This window comes from Tripterygium wilfordii, chromosome 1 (assembly GCF_013401445.1).
Source record: "Tripterygium wilfordii isolate XIE 37 chromosome 1, ASM1340144v1, whole genome shotgun sequence".
In the NCBI taxonomy this organism is placed as follows: domain Eukaryota; kingdom Viridiplantae; phylum Streptophyta; class Magnoliopsida; order Celastrales; family Celastraceae; genus Tripterygium; species Tripterygium wilfordii.
In genome coordinates this window covers 8,654,685-8,670,212 of record NC_052232.1, presented here as the reverse complement: position 1 = coordinate 8,670,212, position 15,528 = coordinate 8,654,685, and the positions used below count along the sequence as shown (strand labels likewise).

The following is a 15,528-nucleotide window of genomic DNA, read 5'->3' as shown; positions in this document are numbered from 1 at the left end:
AATCCGGATTGAGATCCGAACATGTAAATATTTCATAAACACATATTGTTATCCAATCCAAAATCGACCCAGAACCGATTTTTTCCCCCCCACAAAAGAAGTTGGTAGGGACATCATGAGAGAGAACCTTAAAAGGGTTTCCTAAAGAGTTTTGGCATAATACATACATGTGAATATTTGAAGGACCAATTGGCTTTTCGGCAAACTTCCTACTTGTTCTGATTTTCTTCCTACGACAAAAACACATGCTTGTCTTGCTTTAAATCGATTTGTTAGTTGCACTAGATTTCTTCATGTTCATGATGAGAATTTATTGTAAAATGACCCTCTTTAGTATTATTCTCTCAAGGTAATGATTATGTTTACAAAGATAAAAGGATGAAAGACATATCCTTTTGACTTTGGAAGTCCACACAACACAAGCTGACGAAATAGACAGACCACGAGTCAAATAAATGGTCATAAAAATCATCACCCTTCGCATTATTCAAAAAGTGTTCGGTAGGCAGTCCTTGTCATTCTTATGGAAAGAGCATTTTCACCAAAAAAGCTCTAGTAACCGAACTCTTTATGGAGACATGCAAAGACTAATAAGGACCATTATGGGTCAACAAGTCCTTTTGAAAGGGGGCCAGTGACGTTTACAGAGCAGGTTTGGACAGGCTTGTAAGCCCAATTGCCATTTAGGGCTCCAATGTTAAAGCACATGAACATTGTCATACCATCTAAAAATACCTCAAATGAAACCACCAACCCAAACTTGATTCAACTACTCATTATATATATATATATATATATATATATATAGCGAGAGAGAGAGAAATATAATTTCCTGAGATGGCATTTTGTAAAAATTAAACAAACACGTACCAAAAGAACAAAAGTCAAATAAACTCCTACTAAGTTCCTTGGCCATAAAGAAAGTAAAATCAATGTCTCAAAAACTTGAAAGGCAACAAACCAGGGAAATCAAAACACTGACAAGCTGCAGTCTGTTGTTCCAAGATCTTTCAAATAAAAATATTCAGTAATTCGGGAAAACAAAATTTAGAAACAGCACAATTTTACCTCTCGCTAACTCACTAACTGCTGGTGATAGAGAATCAGGTAAATAGGTTAGGCCTGGAAGCCTTGTATGTGGTCTTCAGCTTCCTGGTTGGTGGTCTCACCTTCCTGAACACCAGTGGGAACTTGATCTTGGAGTTGTGGAACTGCTTGGTGCTGTCCCTCTTGCACAGTTTGGCTGGGATGGTGGCAGTCTTGATAATTTGAATGCAAGGAAACCTGACCCTGTGGCGGGAACCCATCTCAGTGTACATCTGTTCCACAGCACCATTCAGAGTGATGTCCCTGTATTCCTTGTACATGTTGTGATAACCAGTTCGACTCTGGTATCGCAGCCAGATTCCATAGTTCTTGATCTTCGTAGGGTTCTTCTCGAAAATCTGCAAGAGTATACAAATATAAGAGCCACAATAACAGAAAGTAATATCAGTTCAAAAAATTGATCTCTAAGATAGAAACAGGTATGTAGCCAGGAACAAATAAGACAACTATGTGGTACCAACACCTAATATGCAGCACTACTGATTTTTTCTTCAAAAGGTGAAAGGAGATTCAACCAAGCACAGGGGACCAAGATGGTACAATAGAGAACAGAAAGGAGTGAAGTTAATGACTAAAATGAACAAACTACTACACACTGCATCAACTCAAAACAAGAAGCATCTTGTCAATAAAGTAGAGGACATGCCAACCAATAAAATTTTAATCAAGGAAAATAAACAATAAAGAAATGATTAAAGGATAATTTTCCTCTTCTTGTAAACACAGACATACAAAAGCAAGAGGTACATAAGAAAGATGATTATTGGTCATTATTTCAAATATTCACTTGCAGTCAAATCCAGTGCATTATTTGCCATCAAATACTGTATGTCACCCTGCTGCGTACCAAGTATTCAAAAAAAAACTCCCATGAAATAGACATAGCATGAATCACCCATGGTTATATACTAGTATAAAGTTAAAAATGCTAGAAAAAAGGAAAGAAAACTCTCAAACATAAGTCTTCCGAAACATTAAGGGCTTGAAAGTGGAAAACATAAGGAAATGGGTTACTTCCAACCTACTATAAATTTTGTTTATGTGGCCCATTGGTAGAGTTGTTGGGATATTCAATTCCTGAAAACAACATTTCCACATATTATGTGGAAGTAAAGTATGTGTGCATCTTGTATGTTCCCGACCTTGCACACTGGGTGAGCCTTGTGCAAAGTTGTTGTTTACCTTAGAGAGCAGCATAAACTGGACTTTTGGTAAATTCATGAGCCAAAAAAAATCACGTCCATAACTACTCAAGTCATGCAAAACAAAGTATATTTAAGACCAGAATAACTTTAACAAGTATTTGACCGAGTTAGCACTAATAGAGTCATGAATAAATAAGATACAATTGCAATGATGCAGCAGAAGCTATATCACATAGATGATAGATATCACAAAACTTTTCAAATAAATGGCAATAGCCTACAGCAAAAACAACAATATCCAAAATGATTATCCAAAGTATGCTATCATTCCGAAGTGTACATAGATGACAGGATGAGAAGCCTTCCAAGCCTTCTCTTGCTTCATAATTCATAAAGAAAGGAAGGTTCACCACCTTCGCTTTTAAATCATGCTCGTCAATGCCATGGAAACAGTAAAAGCACTAATAGGTAGTCAAATACCTCATTGATAGCAAGCACTTGCCCATTGCTCTTCTTGACCTTCTTCAACTTCCTCAAAAAGTACCTAGTGAGGAAGAACAAATTACCACTGACCCCCCAATTTCACTCAATCAAACAACCACCATTCAAAATCAAATGAAAGTCCACTCACCAGAACTTAGACTTGGCCCGAACCTCATTTGTTGCCCACAACTTCATCCTGAAAATCTTTGGGTGTTCATCAGACTCAGTTGGGAGACCTCTTCCAACAACCTGGTACTGGTGAAACTATACAAACCAAAACCAACACCAACACCAACATAAGCTTCAATAGAAAAAGCCATAATATCCTAAGATATGTTTCATTACCCAGAAATAAACTAAAATTTCCAATCTCATTTTAAACCTATTTTCAATATCATCCAAACAGAACCCAAATCTACCGTATACCAATAACAAACGAATAACACTATTTTTCAACAACAAAGCATGGCTTCATAAAATAAAATCGGAAATACAAAATCAATATAACTTCCATGATCCAGCTTGTTCAGAGTTGACGATATAAAAGGCAGCCTAGCGGGAATGTTCCACACCCCAAAACCTAACAAGTTGATTACCTAAAAGATTCAATTAAAGTGAACAGAGGTGTCAATTGTAACGCTTAACAAAGAAGTCGGATAGCGAAACAGATTTACATTTTCGCATCATCTAAATTCTCACATGTTAAACAAAGACTAACAACGACCAGTTCTCTACAAACAATTAGAGAGACCGAGTAATGCGTAGTGAGCATATCTTCCAAGAGACAATTGGGGAGCTTACCCTGAAAGTGACCATTTTCGAGGAAGAGAATGTGGATTTGGCGATCCGTGCAGCTTAATCTCTCGCCGGCTGTCGTTGCAGAAGACCCTAGGGTTTTTCTGGCGGACAATATATAGGAAGCATGCGGCGAGGAAGAAAACTGAAAACCTAAAGTGTTGGGGCTATGATCTAGTGTGCCGATTTTATGATAAATCAGGGAAATTTTTGTGGCTATTTACGAAATTAGACAACTGCTTTCCGAATCAAGCCTTGAAATTAAGTGGCCGAATTTGGAAACATGACTGGGTTTGCGTCAAACTTGGGCCCACGGAATGGTCTCTGCAGCCCAAAGTGTGCATTGTTTTCAGTCCATTTGGGCTGGGTTACTTTTTGGGCCTACCAAATTCTGTAGTGTGCTGCAACTAACTATCCATGGCATGGCCCAACTGGTGATTGGCCATCTTATACATGAGACTTATTTTATTTTTGGGATATTTAGAACTATTTTACTAAATCAATAGTGGACGAAGATTAGGTGAGATTTGAGAGCCATCAGCAGGGGTGGAATCAGGATTTTTTGTGAGGGGGTGAAAAAAAAATTTAGAACTATTTATTGAAAATTTTTTCTAAAATTTTATTGATTATTTAACAAAATTAAAGTGAAAAACAAAAAATCACGGAATGCATAGAGACCAAACAATTACAAAAAAGTATCTATACTTCAAAATGAATACAGTTACAATGCAATTCGACGGTTCTTCATATTTTAAAAACGTCATATAATATACTCCTAATAAACAGTTTTAAAGACGTCTCCCTCAACATAAACAAAAATATATCATTCAACCATTGATCTCCTATTTATTAGGCAACCATAATAACTCATCAGTATTTTGAGGAAAGAAAAAAGGAATATAAATCTAATTATTAATTTTCTCTCTATATGGGGAACTTAATTTTCAGAAATGATATGTCACCCTTTGTGTACGTGTATTTCGTCGGTGTTGGTTCAATAGTTATAGAGATCTCAGTCATTACAGTAATCAATCGCGTCCCTTGATTAATGGACATCAGGTTTTATAAACTCCTAGACTTACATCAATGATTAAGATTGATTATCGAGATGAATGAGATCCCATTTATTAGGATTCTTAACATTTTTGTAGTTGGTTTGGGAACAAAGGTAGAGTAGACCTATGAGAGAGAGTCAATTGGGTTTGGCCGTGTCGGTCCGTACAGGACAAAAAGACAAACTCACTTACTCAGTTTTGTCTGTAGTTTAAGTGTTTCACTAATCACAACCCATAAATGAGAAAGGATTGGCCGTCTCACTGGATCTTGCTTTTGCTTTTGAGTGGGTGACCTTGATTACTGATCAGTTGATTCAGTTAGCCTGCAGTGTGGGTCAGTTGGACCAACCCAACCCCAGCAGCTTTTGAGACGGTTCGTTGTGGGGCCTAGCAGGCTAGCATGCTCGCGGAATAACTCACATGACAATTGTTTAGTCTGAGAGCGAGAGCGAGAGTGAGAGTGAGAGTCATTAAAAGTGGTAATTACTAATTAGTATAAATAACTCACATGACACTCATGCTCCGTTTATTTTGAGGAAAATTAACATCTCATGAAAAATATATCTTAAGAAAAAACTTATCATGAAAAAACAACTAACTTTTAGTGTTTGGACAAAAAATTGCTAACATTTTCCATTGTTTGTTTGATGGAAAACATAAATTTGAGATATAATGTTTTTTTAATGATATGATATGTTTATATATATATATGGGAATTCTCACGTAGGAGTCATATATATATTTATTTATTAATGTGTTTATATATAGAAGGATGTATAATACATATATGTATATTGTATACATGCGCATGTTTATATTATATATATATATATATAAATTGAGAGGAGAGAAATACATCTATATATACATATGTAAAGAATATATATAGAGAGAGATACATCTACAGATGTAAAAGATATTTTTTTTAGATATAAGAGGGGATAGGGGGGGCTGGAATTATTCCAACAATTTCACCCCATCTCCACCATCCAATGCAACAATACATTGATTTGACAACACTACACTTAATGCATTCAATGGTGGAGATGTGGTGGAATTGCTGGAATAATTCCAGCAAATCCTTTTCCATATAAGAGAGATGTTGTAGCTATAAAATAATATATGTTTTGAATATTTTCAATAAATGTAATAAACTAATCATTTACACACATTAATTGTGATGGAGTGCTCTAGAGTCCACTACTGAAAACAACATCCGGAGAAGTAGTAAGGATGTCATTTTCCAGTCTTTATGCTTAGTTTTCTATTTGACATGAATACATTTTCTTGTACTTCTAATATTTTCCTGCAAACAAACACCTATAGATATGAAAAAAGTTTTCCAAGAAGTAATTTTCTACCCAACAAACGGAGCATCAATGGAGTGTCAATGGTTTGATCACAGTTTGTTGGATCCATGGGAGGTCTAGTGTCAAAAAAACATTGAATCCCTCCCTCCAGTGTTAGACCCAATCCGATGGCTTGAAAAATAACTTTATTTTAAAAAATATTTTTCAGGGATGGCTTATCATATTTTTCAGATCTCGAGACAATCACAAAAATCTCACACTTCATCTCGTGTTGTTGTTAAAAACTATAGTTTTTGGATTTCGGCGAGTGTACTGTATCAGATAGGGAACGGCAGTGTTTCAGGCATGGTTAGCGCTAGATATATCGATCGAAAAAGATGTTTTCGACAAAGAAATAGTGCGTCAAACCGGAATAACGGAAAAACACAAGAACACGCCTCGACTCATCTATGTCTTTGTTTGTAGAAGAGATGGTGATGGCCATTCAATTGTGGAAATTTTCTTTCTTACACCAATTTCAATTTTTTAGAAGGTTAGTTGAGTATAGGCTAACAGGTTCATTGCTTCCCTTCTTAAGGCCTAATCTAGCACCCCGTTAGACTAGTCAAATATGAGACCCCATCACCTTTTCGTGTAACCTTATCTAATACTAATGAGGCATTTGGTTGGTGTTTTGAGGGGGATTGAGGGTAGCATTAAATATTCCCTTGTTTGGTTGAATTTTGGAGGGTGGAATCACAAACTCATTCCACCATCAATTCTCCACAAGAGAGAATGAGTTTTGACGTGTAAAAGACTCTTTTACACTTATTGTAAAATATTATTTTATTTTTTGAAAAGAAAAAAAGGGTAATATGGAAATTGTCCTATCAATATTCTTCCACTCATGCTTACTTCTTATTTTATACCAAACATGATCATGCTCACCTTATCCTCATCTCACTCTCACCTCGCACTCATCTTCTTCTCACACAATTATCAACCAAATACCCCGTAAGTTTTGGTTGTTTTGATCCACCTTCTAATGCCAAGTATCAAATCGAAAGCTTTCTCAAACAAAATATCTAGAAGGGGAAGCTTGGAGTAGTCATATAAAGAGGGGTGAAGTGTAAATACCAGCTATAGAACCATATTAACATGTCAATGTTAAGTTAGTATCAAACTCAATAACTTGTTGTGTAAAAGTCTCACATCGCTAAAATAAAAATCTAATTGATAGATTATAAGCCCATGGTTTGCTTGACTTAATAAGACGCGTTTACAATTATGAGCCTCGACAGGCCCTAGAAGTTCTATGATGGGTTAAGTTTGGGAAAGTGGACAACATCTTCGAAGAGGGAGTTCATTGTTGTACAAAGCAAAAAGATAGAAATTTGCCTACAAAGCAAAAATAAACAGACGAGGGAGTTCATTGTTTTACTGATGTACTAAAGAAGCTTTTTTTTGTTATGTACTTGTCTGTCAACTCTGGTTTGATAACAGCAAAGTAGAGGTAACTGGATCCAAAGAGCTGAACTGTGTTAGATATTAAAGGGTGAAAGCAACCCTCTATATATCTATCCAGATATAGTTTTTATGGTAGAAATTGATTCCTGGTATACCTAAAGATTGAAATGTACAAGGACCTCACACTAGCATGGTCCTGAAAGGCCCTGCTAGGCAGCTAGGGTTGAGTATGACCATTGCCAACCTTGCCATGGTCGAGTATTATGGTCCTACACAGATGACAGATCAACTGAAGCCGTGCACGCCATAAAAATAAAACAAGAACTATGCCCAGTATGATATCCATTCATCTCCTTTACTCCATATCCATCTTCCTAACTTTCTCATATTATATACGGTATCAATCCCATTACTAGTATCTTGTCATAAATACTCTTATACTAGTGTTGGTGTTAGTGTTAGCGTGAGCTCTTGTCTAAACCAGTTCCAATTGTCCGGAGTTAACCTAGGCTAGGATGGATCACTTCAGCAAAATACGTAAGACTTAACTTCTTCCAAACAAAATGAGGGGAAGAAAATTTTTCTCACCTGCCAAACAGAAAACGTTTCCTCGATTCTTGCCACGTCACTATTCCCAGCTGGATAAAAACGCTTCATTTTATCAACAGTAGTGCTAGGTAGTTTATATAATGATAACTCATGGAAACCCAATTCTCTTAAACAAAATTTTCAAACGTTTTAAGTATCAAAATACATGTTAGAGTTTTAAAATAATTACATATTTAGAATCAATGCATAAAATTCTTTTTAACAAGATCCATTGTCCATGAGTTTTATCGAATAAATCTTAATTTCATTGTTTTTTTCAATGGAATTTCAAAAACAAATAAATTCAAAAGTAAGTAAAACAACGAATTCTAAATTGTGCTTTAAAAAAAATATAATCTATATTAAAATAATAAATTTTAGACAATGAAACATGGAATAAAAGAGTGAAAATAAACCTATTTCATTGATTAATCAAGGGAATAAATCTGTTGGGCTCTTATGGGTTACCAAATTGATGGGCTACATATCATTTTCTTTTTACCAATTGAACCTTCCCTTGTTCTTTGAACCGGAGCCCCAATCTATCCTATATTAATTTTTTGAGACATACAATAATTTTAAAATTCTTAAAAATAATAAATAAAAATTATGTAAGATTTTGACCACAAAACTATTAGATTTTTCTTGTATTTTCTTTAATGAATTTGATATTTTATTCAACATAAAATAAATCACAACTCAATCCTCTAGCATAATTTAAATAATTGGTTTTGAACATTTTAATGACCATATAAATATTTACTTTATATAGAGATTTGTTTATTTATGATCATTTTTCAAAAAATAACCATTAAAAATCTTTCGGATCTTATAAATTCATGACTCCAGCACTAACCAAGTCTCCTGCAATCTATTTTCTATATCCGCTCCTAGGTACAATATTTTTATAACTTTTTATACTTTCAAAAATGAGGGGGAAAAAAAGAAGAAAGTATCCCTCCCAATCAGGATTCAGGAAATCTATAATTTTAGAAAAACAGCCTGCTTACCCTAATCCTCTATCAAGCTATGCATACTATCACCTCCTATTAACCTTCCATAAACACCAACTCCAACACCAAAAACTTCCTCTTCTTCATGATCTATATATACATTACCTACAAAGTCACCTAGAAACCCTCTTAAACCCTGCAACAACATGTTTGCTACTGTTACTGTTTTAATAATAACAATGAACTTCATCTTGTCCTCTACAATAACCTCCTATCTTGTTTGTCTCTTAGCTTTCTTTCTCTTACTAGAACAGATTATTTACCTGATCAAGAAACGAAACCTTCCAGGACCTCTCTTTGTCTTTCCTTTCTTGGGCAATACAGTCTCAATGGTCCGGAACCCGACCCGTTTCTGGCAGCTCCAGGCTGAGTTGGCCAAGTCCGGGTCCGGATTCTCCGCCAATTACTTGATCGGCAAGTTCATGGTTTTTATCCGTGACACAGAGCTCTCACACCTTGTCTTCGCTAATGTCCGTCCCGATGCGTTCATGATAGTCGGACACCCATTTGGCAAGAAGCTCTTCGGAGAGCATAACTTGATCTACTTGTTCGGCCAGGAACATAAGGATATGCGCCACCGGATTGCGCCGAATTTCACTCCCAAGGCGCTATCCACCTATGCTTGCTTGCAGCAGATCATAATCCTCGAGCACTTGCAGAAATGGGAGAAGCTATCGACGGATGATCCTGATAATCCAATCGCTCTTCGATTTCTGGTCCGCGACATGAATCTCGAGACTTCTCAAACCGTTTTCGTCGGTCCGTACCTGAGCCAGGAAGACAGACAGATTTTCAAATACGATTATTTAAAATTCAACATTGGCACCATGAGTCTACCAATCGACTTTCCTGGATTCGCTTTTCGAGAAGCGAGGCTTGCCGTCGACCGCCTGGTGCTAACCCTAGCTGACTCAGCGGAGCAGAGTATGAGGAGAATGGAGAAAGGCGAGGAACCTATTTGTTTAATAGACTACTGGATGCAGGATACAGTTAGAGAAATTACAGCATCCGCCGTCGTCGGGGAAGGATCGCTGGCTCAAGTCAGTAGTCGTATAACCGGAATGCACCTCTTCGATTTCCTCTTCGCCGCTCAAGATGCTTCTTCTTCGTCCGTGCTATGGGCAGTGACTCTGCTCGACGCGCACCCCAAGGTGCTTGCGAAGGTTCGAGAGGAAGTCTCTGGAATCTGGTCTCCGGAGTCAAATTCGTTGATAACAATGGATCAAGTGAGGGAAATGAAGTACACGCAGGCGGTGGCACGTGAGGTGATCAGGTACAGGCCACCAGCGACGCTGGTCCCTCACATGGCCTTGCAGGATTTCGCCCTAACCGAATCGTACACGATCCCAAAGGGAACGCTCGTGTTTCCCTCCACTTTCGAATCGTCGTTTCAGGGATTCACCGAGGCGGACCGGTTCGACCCGGACAGGTTCTCGGAGAAGCGGCTAGAGGACCAGGTTTTCAAAAGGAACTTCCTGGCGTTTGGTGCCGGAGCCCACCAATGTGTGGGCCAGAGGTATGCTTTGAACCATCTCGTCCTCTTCATCGCGATGTTCTCCACGTTTTTTCATTTCGAGAGGCAGAAAACGGACGGCTCTGATGAGATCATTTATAACCCGACCATCATTCCTAAAGACGGTTGCATGGTTTCCCTCTCTCGACGTTCTGCACGTTATCCCATTCTTTCTTTAGTATGACGAAAATACCCTTCATCTTTTTTATTTCAAAAATGATAAAATCCCAAAAGTTGAATTTGCTGTTGAGTTGACTCACATAATTCAAATGAATTTATGCATATAACTCAACAGTTAGAATAAATAATTGTCATATTAGCGGTCGGGATTCCGACACTACTGTTTTTATTCGGGGAAATGGGGTATGCTTTCATTGTTCAGTGTTGTTGTTGTTATAGTGGCGCGTGCAAAGTTTGCATGGATCGTGATTGACGATTAGGATTCTTTGAATTGTTGTTCTTCAATAAATTAAATGGTGGATGAATCATTTGGGATATTTGGGTGTGTTTGTGGCAATCCAATAAACAAGCCTGTTTTATTTTAGTGAAATATTCTTCTTCGGTGACACTTATTTACTGAATGGCAAATTTGTAAGTGTCTTTAATGGCAGGAAATGTACAGTTGGCAGTGTTTTAAGCAAAATTAGATGGAAGAATGTCTCGTCTAAACGTTCAGAAGTTGTCTTAAGCGTTAATCATTTAACAAAAAAAAAACACCCATGACGAAGAGAAAACAAACTCCGATCCGGGAGTGATCCAGTGAATAACTCACACTGTATCTTCTCTATCCCAAGCCAATAGAGGACAAAGACGACACCATACGCTCGCTTTATTCTCCTGATCTTTTAGGGGACATTTGATTGATGATTGTGTATGAGAAGGAGATGCGTATAGTGTGAGCATAATTATGTTCGATATAAAATAAAAAATGAGCATGGATGTGAATATTAATAATACAATTTTCATATTATCCTTCCTTCTTTTTAAAAAATAAAATAATATTTTACAACAAGTGTAAACAAGTTTTTTACCATCAAAACTTAGGGAAAATAATTCTCATCATTTTGATGAGCTTGTCTATTCTCCACAAAGAGATAATAGAGGGTGAAATGAGTTTGAGATTCCACCCTCCAAAACTCAACCAAACAAGAGAATATCTAATCCCACCCTCAATCCCCTCAAAAACAGCAACCAAATGCCCCATTAGGACCCAAAGATTATGATTCTATGTAGCAACAAACATCAATTAGCAGTGCACATTTAAAAAAAAAAAAACCATGATCTAGCAGCATCTAGATTATGGTAACACCAATAAGGTAATGCAAATAGATTACTGTATCAAACATCAAGAGAGAGTGACTTCCAACATTGCAACATAAAGTTAAAATAGACGGATGTAACTAACATTAGGAGAAAATGACTTTCTGATCCCAACATTTTTTTCTAAAAAAGTTCAAATATATTTTTTCCCAGGGGATGAAGGAAACACATCAACTGCAAAACTGAAATGTAGACCCAACCATTACCGGTTGAAAAGGGCAAAATAGAATGCATCCTTTAGAGCCTTCTTCCTCTTCTACCACCCTTTCTACGGGTGCTGTCAGTTGGAATTGGAGTCACATCCTCTGCAACGAGTGAAAATAAAAACTATAGCTTAAGAAATAATTCATTTCACTGCACGAGTTACATAATTGAAAATAAATCAGCCAAGTATTACTATATAAAAATCAATAGTGCGAGGCGATCAACATCAATCAATCAATCACCTACTTCCACCCAAATTTCCATCTAAAATTACATATAACATGATAATTTTTGGCGTTATAGCTTCTACAATTACTTCAACTCAAAATGATAAAAGTAATCATTTCTGTTAGAAGTCGTAAAAACTGTTCACACCACCAGAGGCAAAATAATTCACTCATTGATATAAATGATTTACACATTAGCTTGTCAATTTCCGCAATCACCAAATAACGCACCTACTACAAGCCCCCTAAATAAATAATTCCTCAAGTCCAAATGCAAAATTTTGATTCGCTGATAAACAGTTTCAAAATCACATACAATTCAATCAAGTCGAATAAGTTTCTTAGCACAGGGTTGGTATAATACATGACAACTCCAATATAGCCACTGAGCATGCTACAAAACAATTGAATTCTCCAATACTTGAAATTTGAGCACTTTTAGACTTGAAAGAGGCAGCAGACTCAAACCAATATCATTATCAAAGAAAAGAAAGAATTAACTTCATATTTTTACTGCTACAACTACCATTAGTTAAATTCATGTGGCATAATGATACCATCCATCCATAATCAAACAACGTAAGAGATATTTGTTGCTGCCCAATGAAACATAAAGCAACTGCACAGAAACCTCCAGCAACATCAAATTTATTTTTGAATTGTAAAAACATCGAGAGATGCAGCCACCAACATTACACAACAAAAGAGAACATAGTAAGAGCCTTACCAATGCGGCCAATTTTCATTCCAGAACGAGCAAGGGCACGAAGAGCAGACTGGGCACCTGGCCCAGGGGTCTTTGTCTTATTCCCACCAGTAGCACGAAGCTTAATATGCAGAGCAGTAATGCCAAGCTCCTGCATCAAAGTATAAAAGGTTCAAAAAAAATCCGCAATAAAATGAAGCATGGATGCTCAATCCATAAAGTAATGGTCTTCAGATCCATCTAACCCATGGACACTGAACTCGAATATTAAATCACATAACTAACCAGTGTTTGAAACAAGTACATAGACAAATAGGCACCAAATCCAAATGACTAATTCAAAATAACGAGCATATGTCAAGAAGTAGATTATCAGCAAGGAATAAAGAGGACCTTGCATCTCTGGGCAACATCCTGTGCAGCAAGCATGGCAGCATAAGGGGATGACTCATCTCTGTCGGCTTTCACTTTCATCCCACCTATTAATTTTGCCAAAAAAGAAATATTTTTAATTAAACAACTAAAACTTAGAAAAAGGAGTATCACTCAAATAAATAATACCAATATGTAAAACTTTAACTAGAATTAAACTTTCATTGGTTAACAGACTCTAGGATGTGAGGTGTATTGTGGTGGTCACATGGATTTGATGGGAAAAATTGAGATGCTATCGTGTGGTCCTAGATGGCAATTTATTAATGCTACTGAAGAATACTGACAACATTTTAAGCCCAAGCGACTACTTACTTTGCCCAGAAAGGACCACTTACCGGTGATGCGAACCATGGTTTCCCTTCCAGAAAGATCAGTCACATGCTGCAATTTTTAAAAAAAACAGAGAAAAAAAAAAGAAAATTCAATTAGTGTTGCTATGCTGACAAATAGCGACAATAGCGAATAACCTCCCTACTTACAATGAATGTGTCATTGAAGGAGGCAAAAATGTGGGCCACTCCAAAAACATACTCTCCCTCTCTCACTGCGGGGCCCAGAGTCACGTTCTCCTCCTTTGGCTCTCGAACCTTCCTCTTCGACTGAAGAAAGCATCAACCCAGAACAATCGACAAACAAGCAAATTAAAGTAAGGACAATTTAAAAGAGATCTAAATCATATAAGATACACTCACCACGAAAAAGAGATTGAAACACTTCCAATTACTAATTAATAGAAGCATCAACACTTCTGTACCATAGTTCTAGAAAAAACAATTCATATATTTGCGAATCAAAATGTTAAATACAGCTTTCACACTTTTAAACAAAGTTGAGGAACATCCAATCAGCACAGCAAAATTCTTTAGCTAACATATAAGCATATATTCTAATCACAGTATTACTATTTAGAGGAAAAACATATAATGATATAAGTATTATAGTGCTAAATTAAATCCATTCTCAGTACATTTGAATGACTAGTGAAAACCTAGAAATTGTAAACATTAAATTTTCTTTATCAAACTCGAAATTAAAAAGTTCTTACAGATAAGACTACACTTAATATTCACTACTCATCTGTTCTTTTTCGTTCAACTACCAATTCAGAACAACTAAGAAAGGGAAATAACAATCGATTCATATACAGTTGCATCCTACCAAGTAAAAATAAGTACTCCGCTGTACAAAGGAAACAAGTAATTCTATACCACCGAGATCTTACACCAACTGACCAAATCTAGGGATCTTGAAACACGGTTACCACACAAACAGCAGACAAAGAATAGCAATCGACGAATCGGTAAGAAAGAAAACTCAGAGAGAAAAGATGTGTACCATGGTGGCGAGGATATGCTAATGAGAAATCTGATGTATCGCGAGGAAGGCACTTGGTGCTTCCAACGTCAAATGCCAGAACCCTAGAGAGAGAGCGAAGTGAACCTATTTCGGCTGCGTTTATATGAAATTCGATTAGGGTTTTACTCTCCGAGCGACAGAATGAGATATTACATATTGGTCCGTTATAATTTCTGAGTTCTTAAAATTTGCCCCTAGATTTCCTTCTCTTTTTCTTATTCACTATTTATTCACAAAAAAGTATGGGTCCATGTAAACCTCCAATATTTGGATTGCCATCATTCTCCAAACCAATTCGGCCACCCCTTAGCGATTCTTTAGTGATTTAACTAATTGCGATTTGGTTATCAAAGAATCAATTCCAAATTTTAGTTTACAAGCTATGTCAACATGTTTGTATGGATCACTAGAACTCTACTTTCACTCATTTAGGTGTGAATTAGGAAGACTCTTTATAATTACAATTAAATTCTTGTTGTATAGAAGAATCACAATGCGGTGGGTGTCAAAGCAATCTATGCTTGTACATTTTTGTACAACTCAATTAAATATTTAGCCAACAAATCCCAACACAATTAAATTTGTAGGGTGGTAAGTAAGTTGATAGGATTGTCTTAGGTTCAACTCTCACATCGTTTCCATTTTTTTAGGAGCCACCTCATGCGCCGAAGACCCTATAATTTCCACTTTGTGGGTCCTTTTTACACACTAATTCTAAGTACATTCGATCTTTTAGGTCTTGAATTCTCCAAGACGGTTATGCCATGATGTCCTTCAAATTGTCAAATTAAAGAGGGGCAATGCTTAATTCCATTTAAGCCAACA

General features: G+C 36.6%; 3 protein-coding genes across 3 annotated transcripts; 1 reads left to right on the top strand and 2 right to left on the bottom strand.

Moving 5' to 3' along the window:
• Positions 1-867: 867 nt before the first annotated feature.
• Positions 868-3,695, bottom strand: LOC120001747 (60S ribosomal protein L18a). The gene is made up of 4 exons (XM_038850233.1): positions 3,537-3,695; positions 2,884-2,999; positions 2,733-2,796; positions 868-1,445 (listed from the first exon to the last, which is right to left on the bottom strand). Exons 1-4 carry the CDS (start codon positions 3,549-3,551, stop codon positions 1,104-1,106), a joined length of 537 nt encoding a protein of 178 aa, XP_038706161.1. The 5' UTR covers positions 3,552-3,695; the 3' UTR covers positions 868-1,103.
• Positions 3,696-8,758: 5,063 nt separating this feature from the next.
• On the top strand, positions 8,759-11,012 carry LOC119995149 (cytochrome P450 710A1-like). Its single transcript, XM_038841553.1, has one exon. It carries the CDS (start codon positions 9,089-9,091, stop codon positions 10,637-10,639), a length of 1,551 nt encoding a protein of 516 aa, XP_038697481.1. The 5' UTR covers positions 8,759-9,088; the 3' UTR covers positions 10,640-11,012.
• A 740-nt stretch (positions 11,013-11,752) lies between these two features.
• LOC120006933 (40S ribosomal protein S14-3) lies at positions 11,753-14,839 on the bottom strand. Its single transcript, XM_038857091.1, has 6 exons — positions 14,683-14,839; positions 13,827-13,946; positions 13,683-13,728; positions 13,306-13,391; positions 12,934-13,063; positions 11,753-12,080 (listed from the first exon to the last, which is right to left on the bottom strand). Exons 1-6 carry the CDS (start codon positions 14,683-14,685, stop codon positions 12,013-12,015), a joined length of 453 nt encoding a protein of 150 aa, XP_038713019.1. The 5' UTR covers positions 14,686-14,839; the 3' UTR covers positions 11,753-12,012.
• Positions 14,840-15,528: the final 689 nt, after the last annotated feature.

Coding starts and splice junctions, on each gene's coding strand:
- LOC119995149 (XM_038841553.1), top strand. CDS start 9,089: ATGTTTGCTACTGTTACTGTTTTAATAATAACAATGAACTTCATCTTG.
- LOC120006933 (XM_038857091.1), bottom strand. Junction 13,729..13,826: donor CCTTCAATGACACATTCATT/GTAAGTAGGGAG, acceptor TAAAAATTGCAG/CATGTGACTGATCTTTCTGG. Junction 12,081..12,933: donor AATGAAAATTGGCCGCATTG/GTAAGGCTCTTA, acceptor CACTCGTTGCAG/AGGATGTGACTCCAATTCCA.
- LOC120001747 (XM_038850233.1), bottom strand. Junction 2,797..2,883: donor CGGGCCAAGTCTAAGTTCTG/GTGAGTGGACTT, acceptor CTTCCTCACTAG/GTACTTTTTGAGGAAGTTGA. Junction 1,446..2,732: donor AAGTGCTTGCTATCAATGAG/GTATTTGACTAC, acceptor ATACTCTTGCAG/ATTTTCGAGAAGAACCCTAC.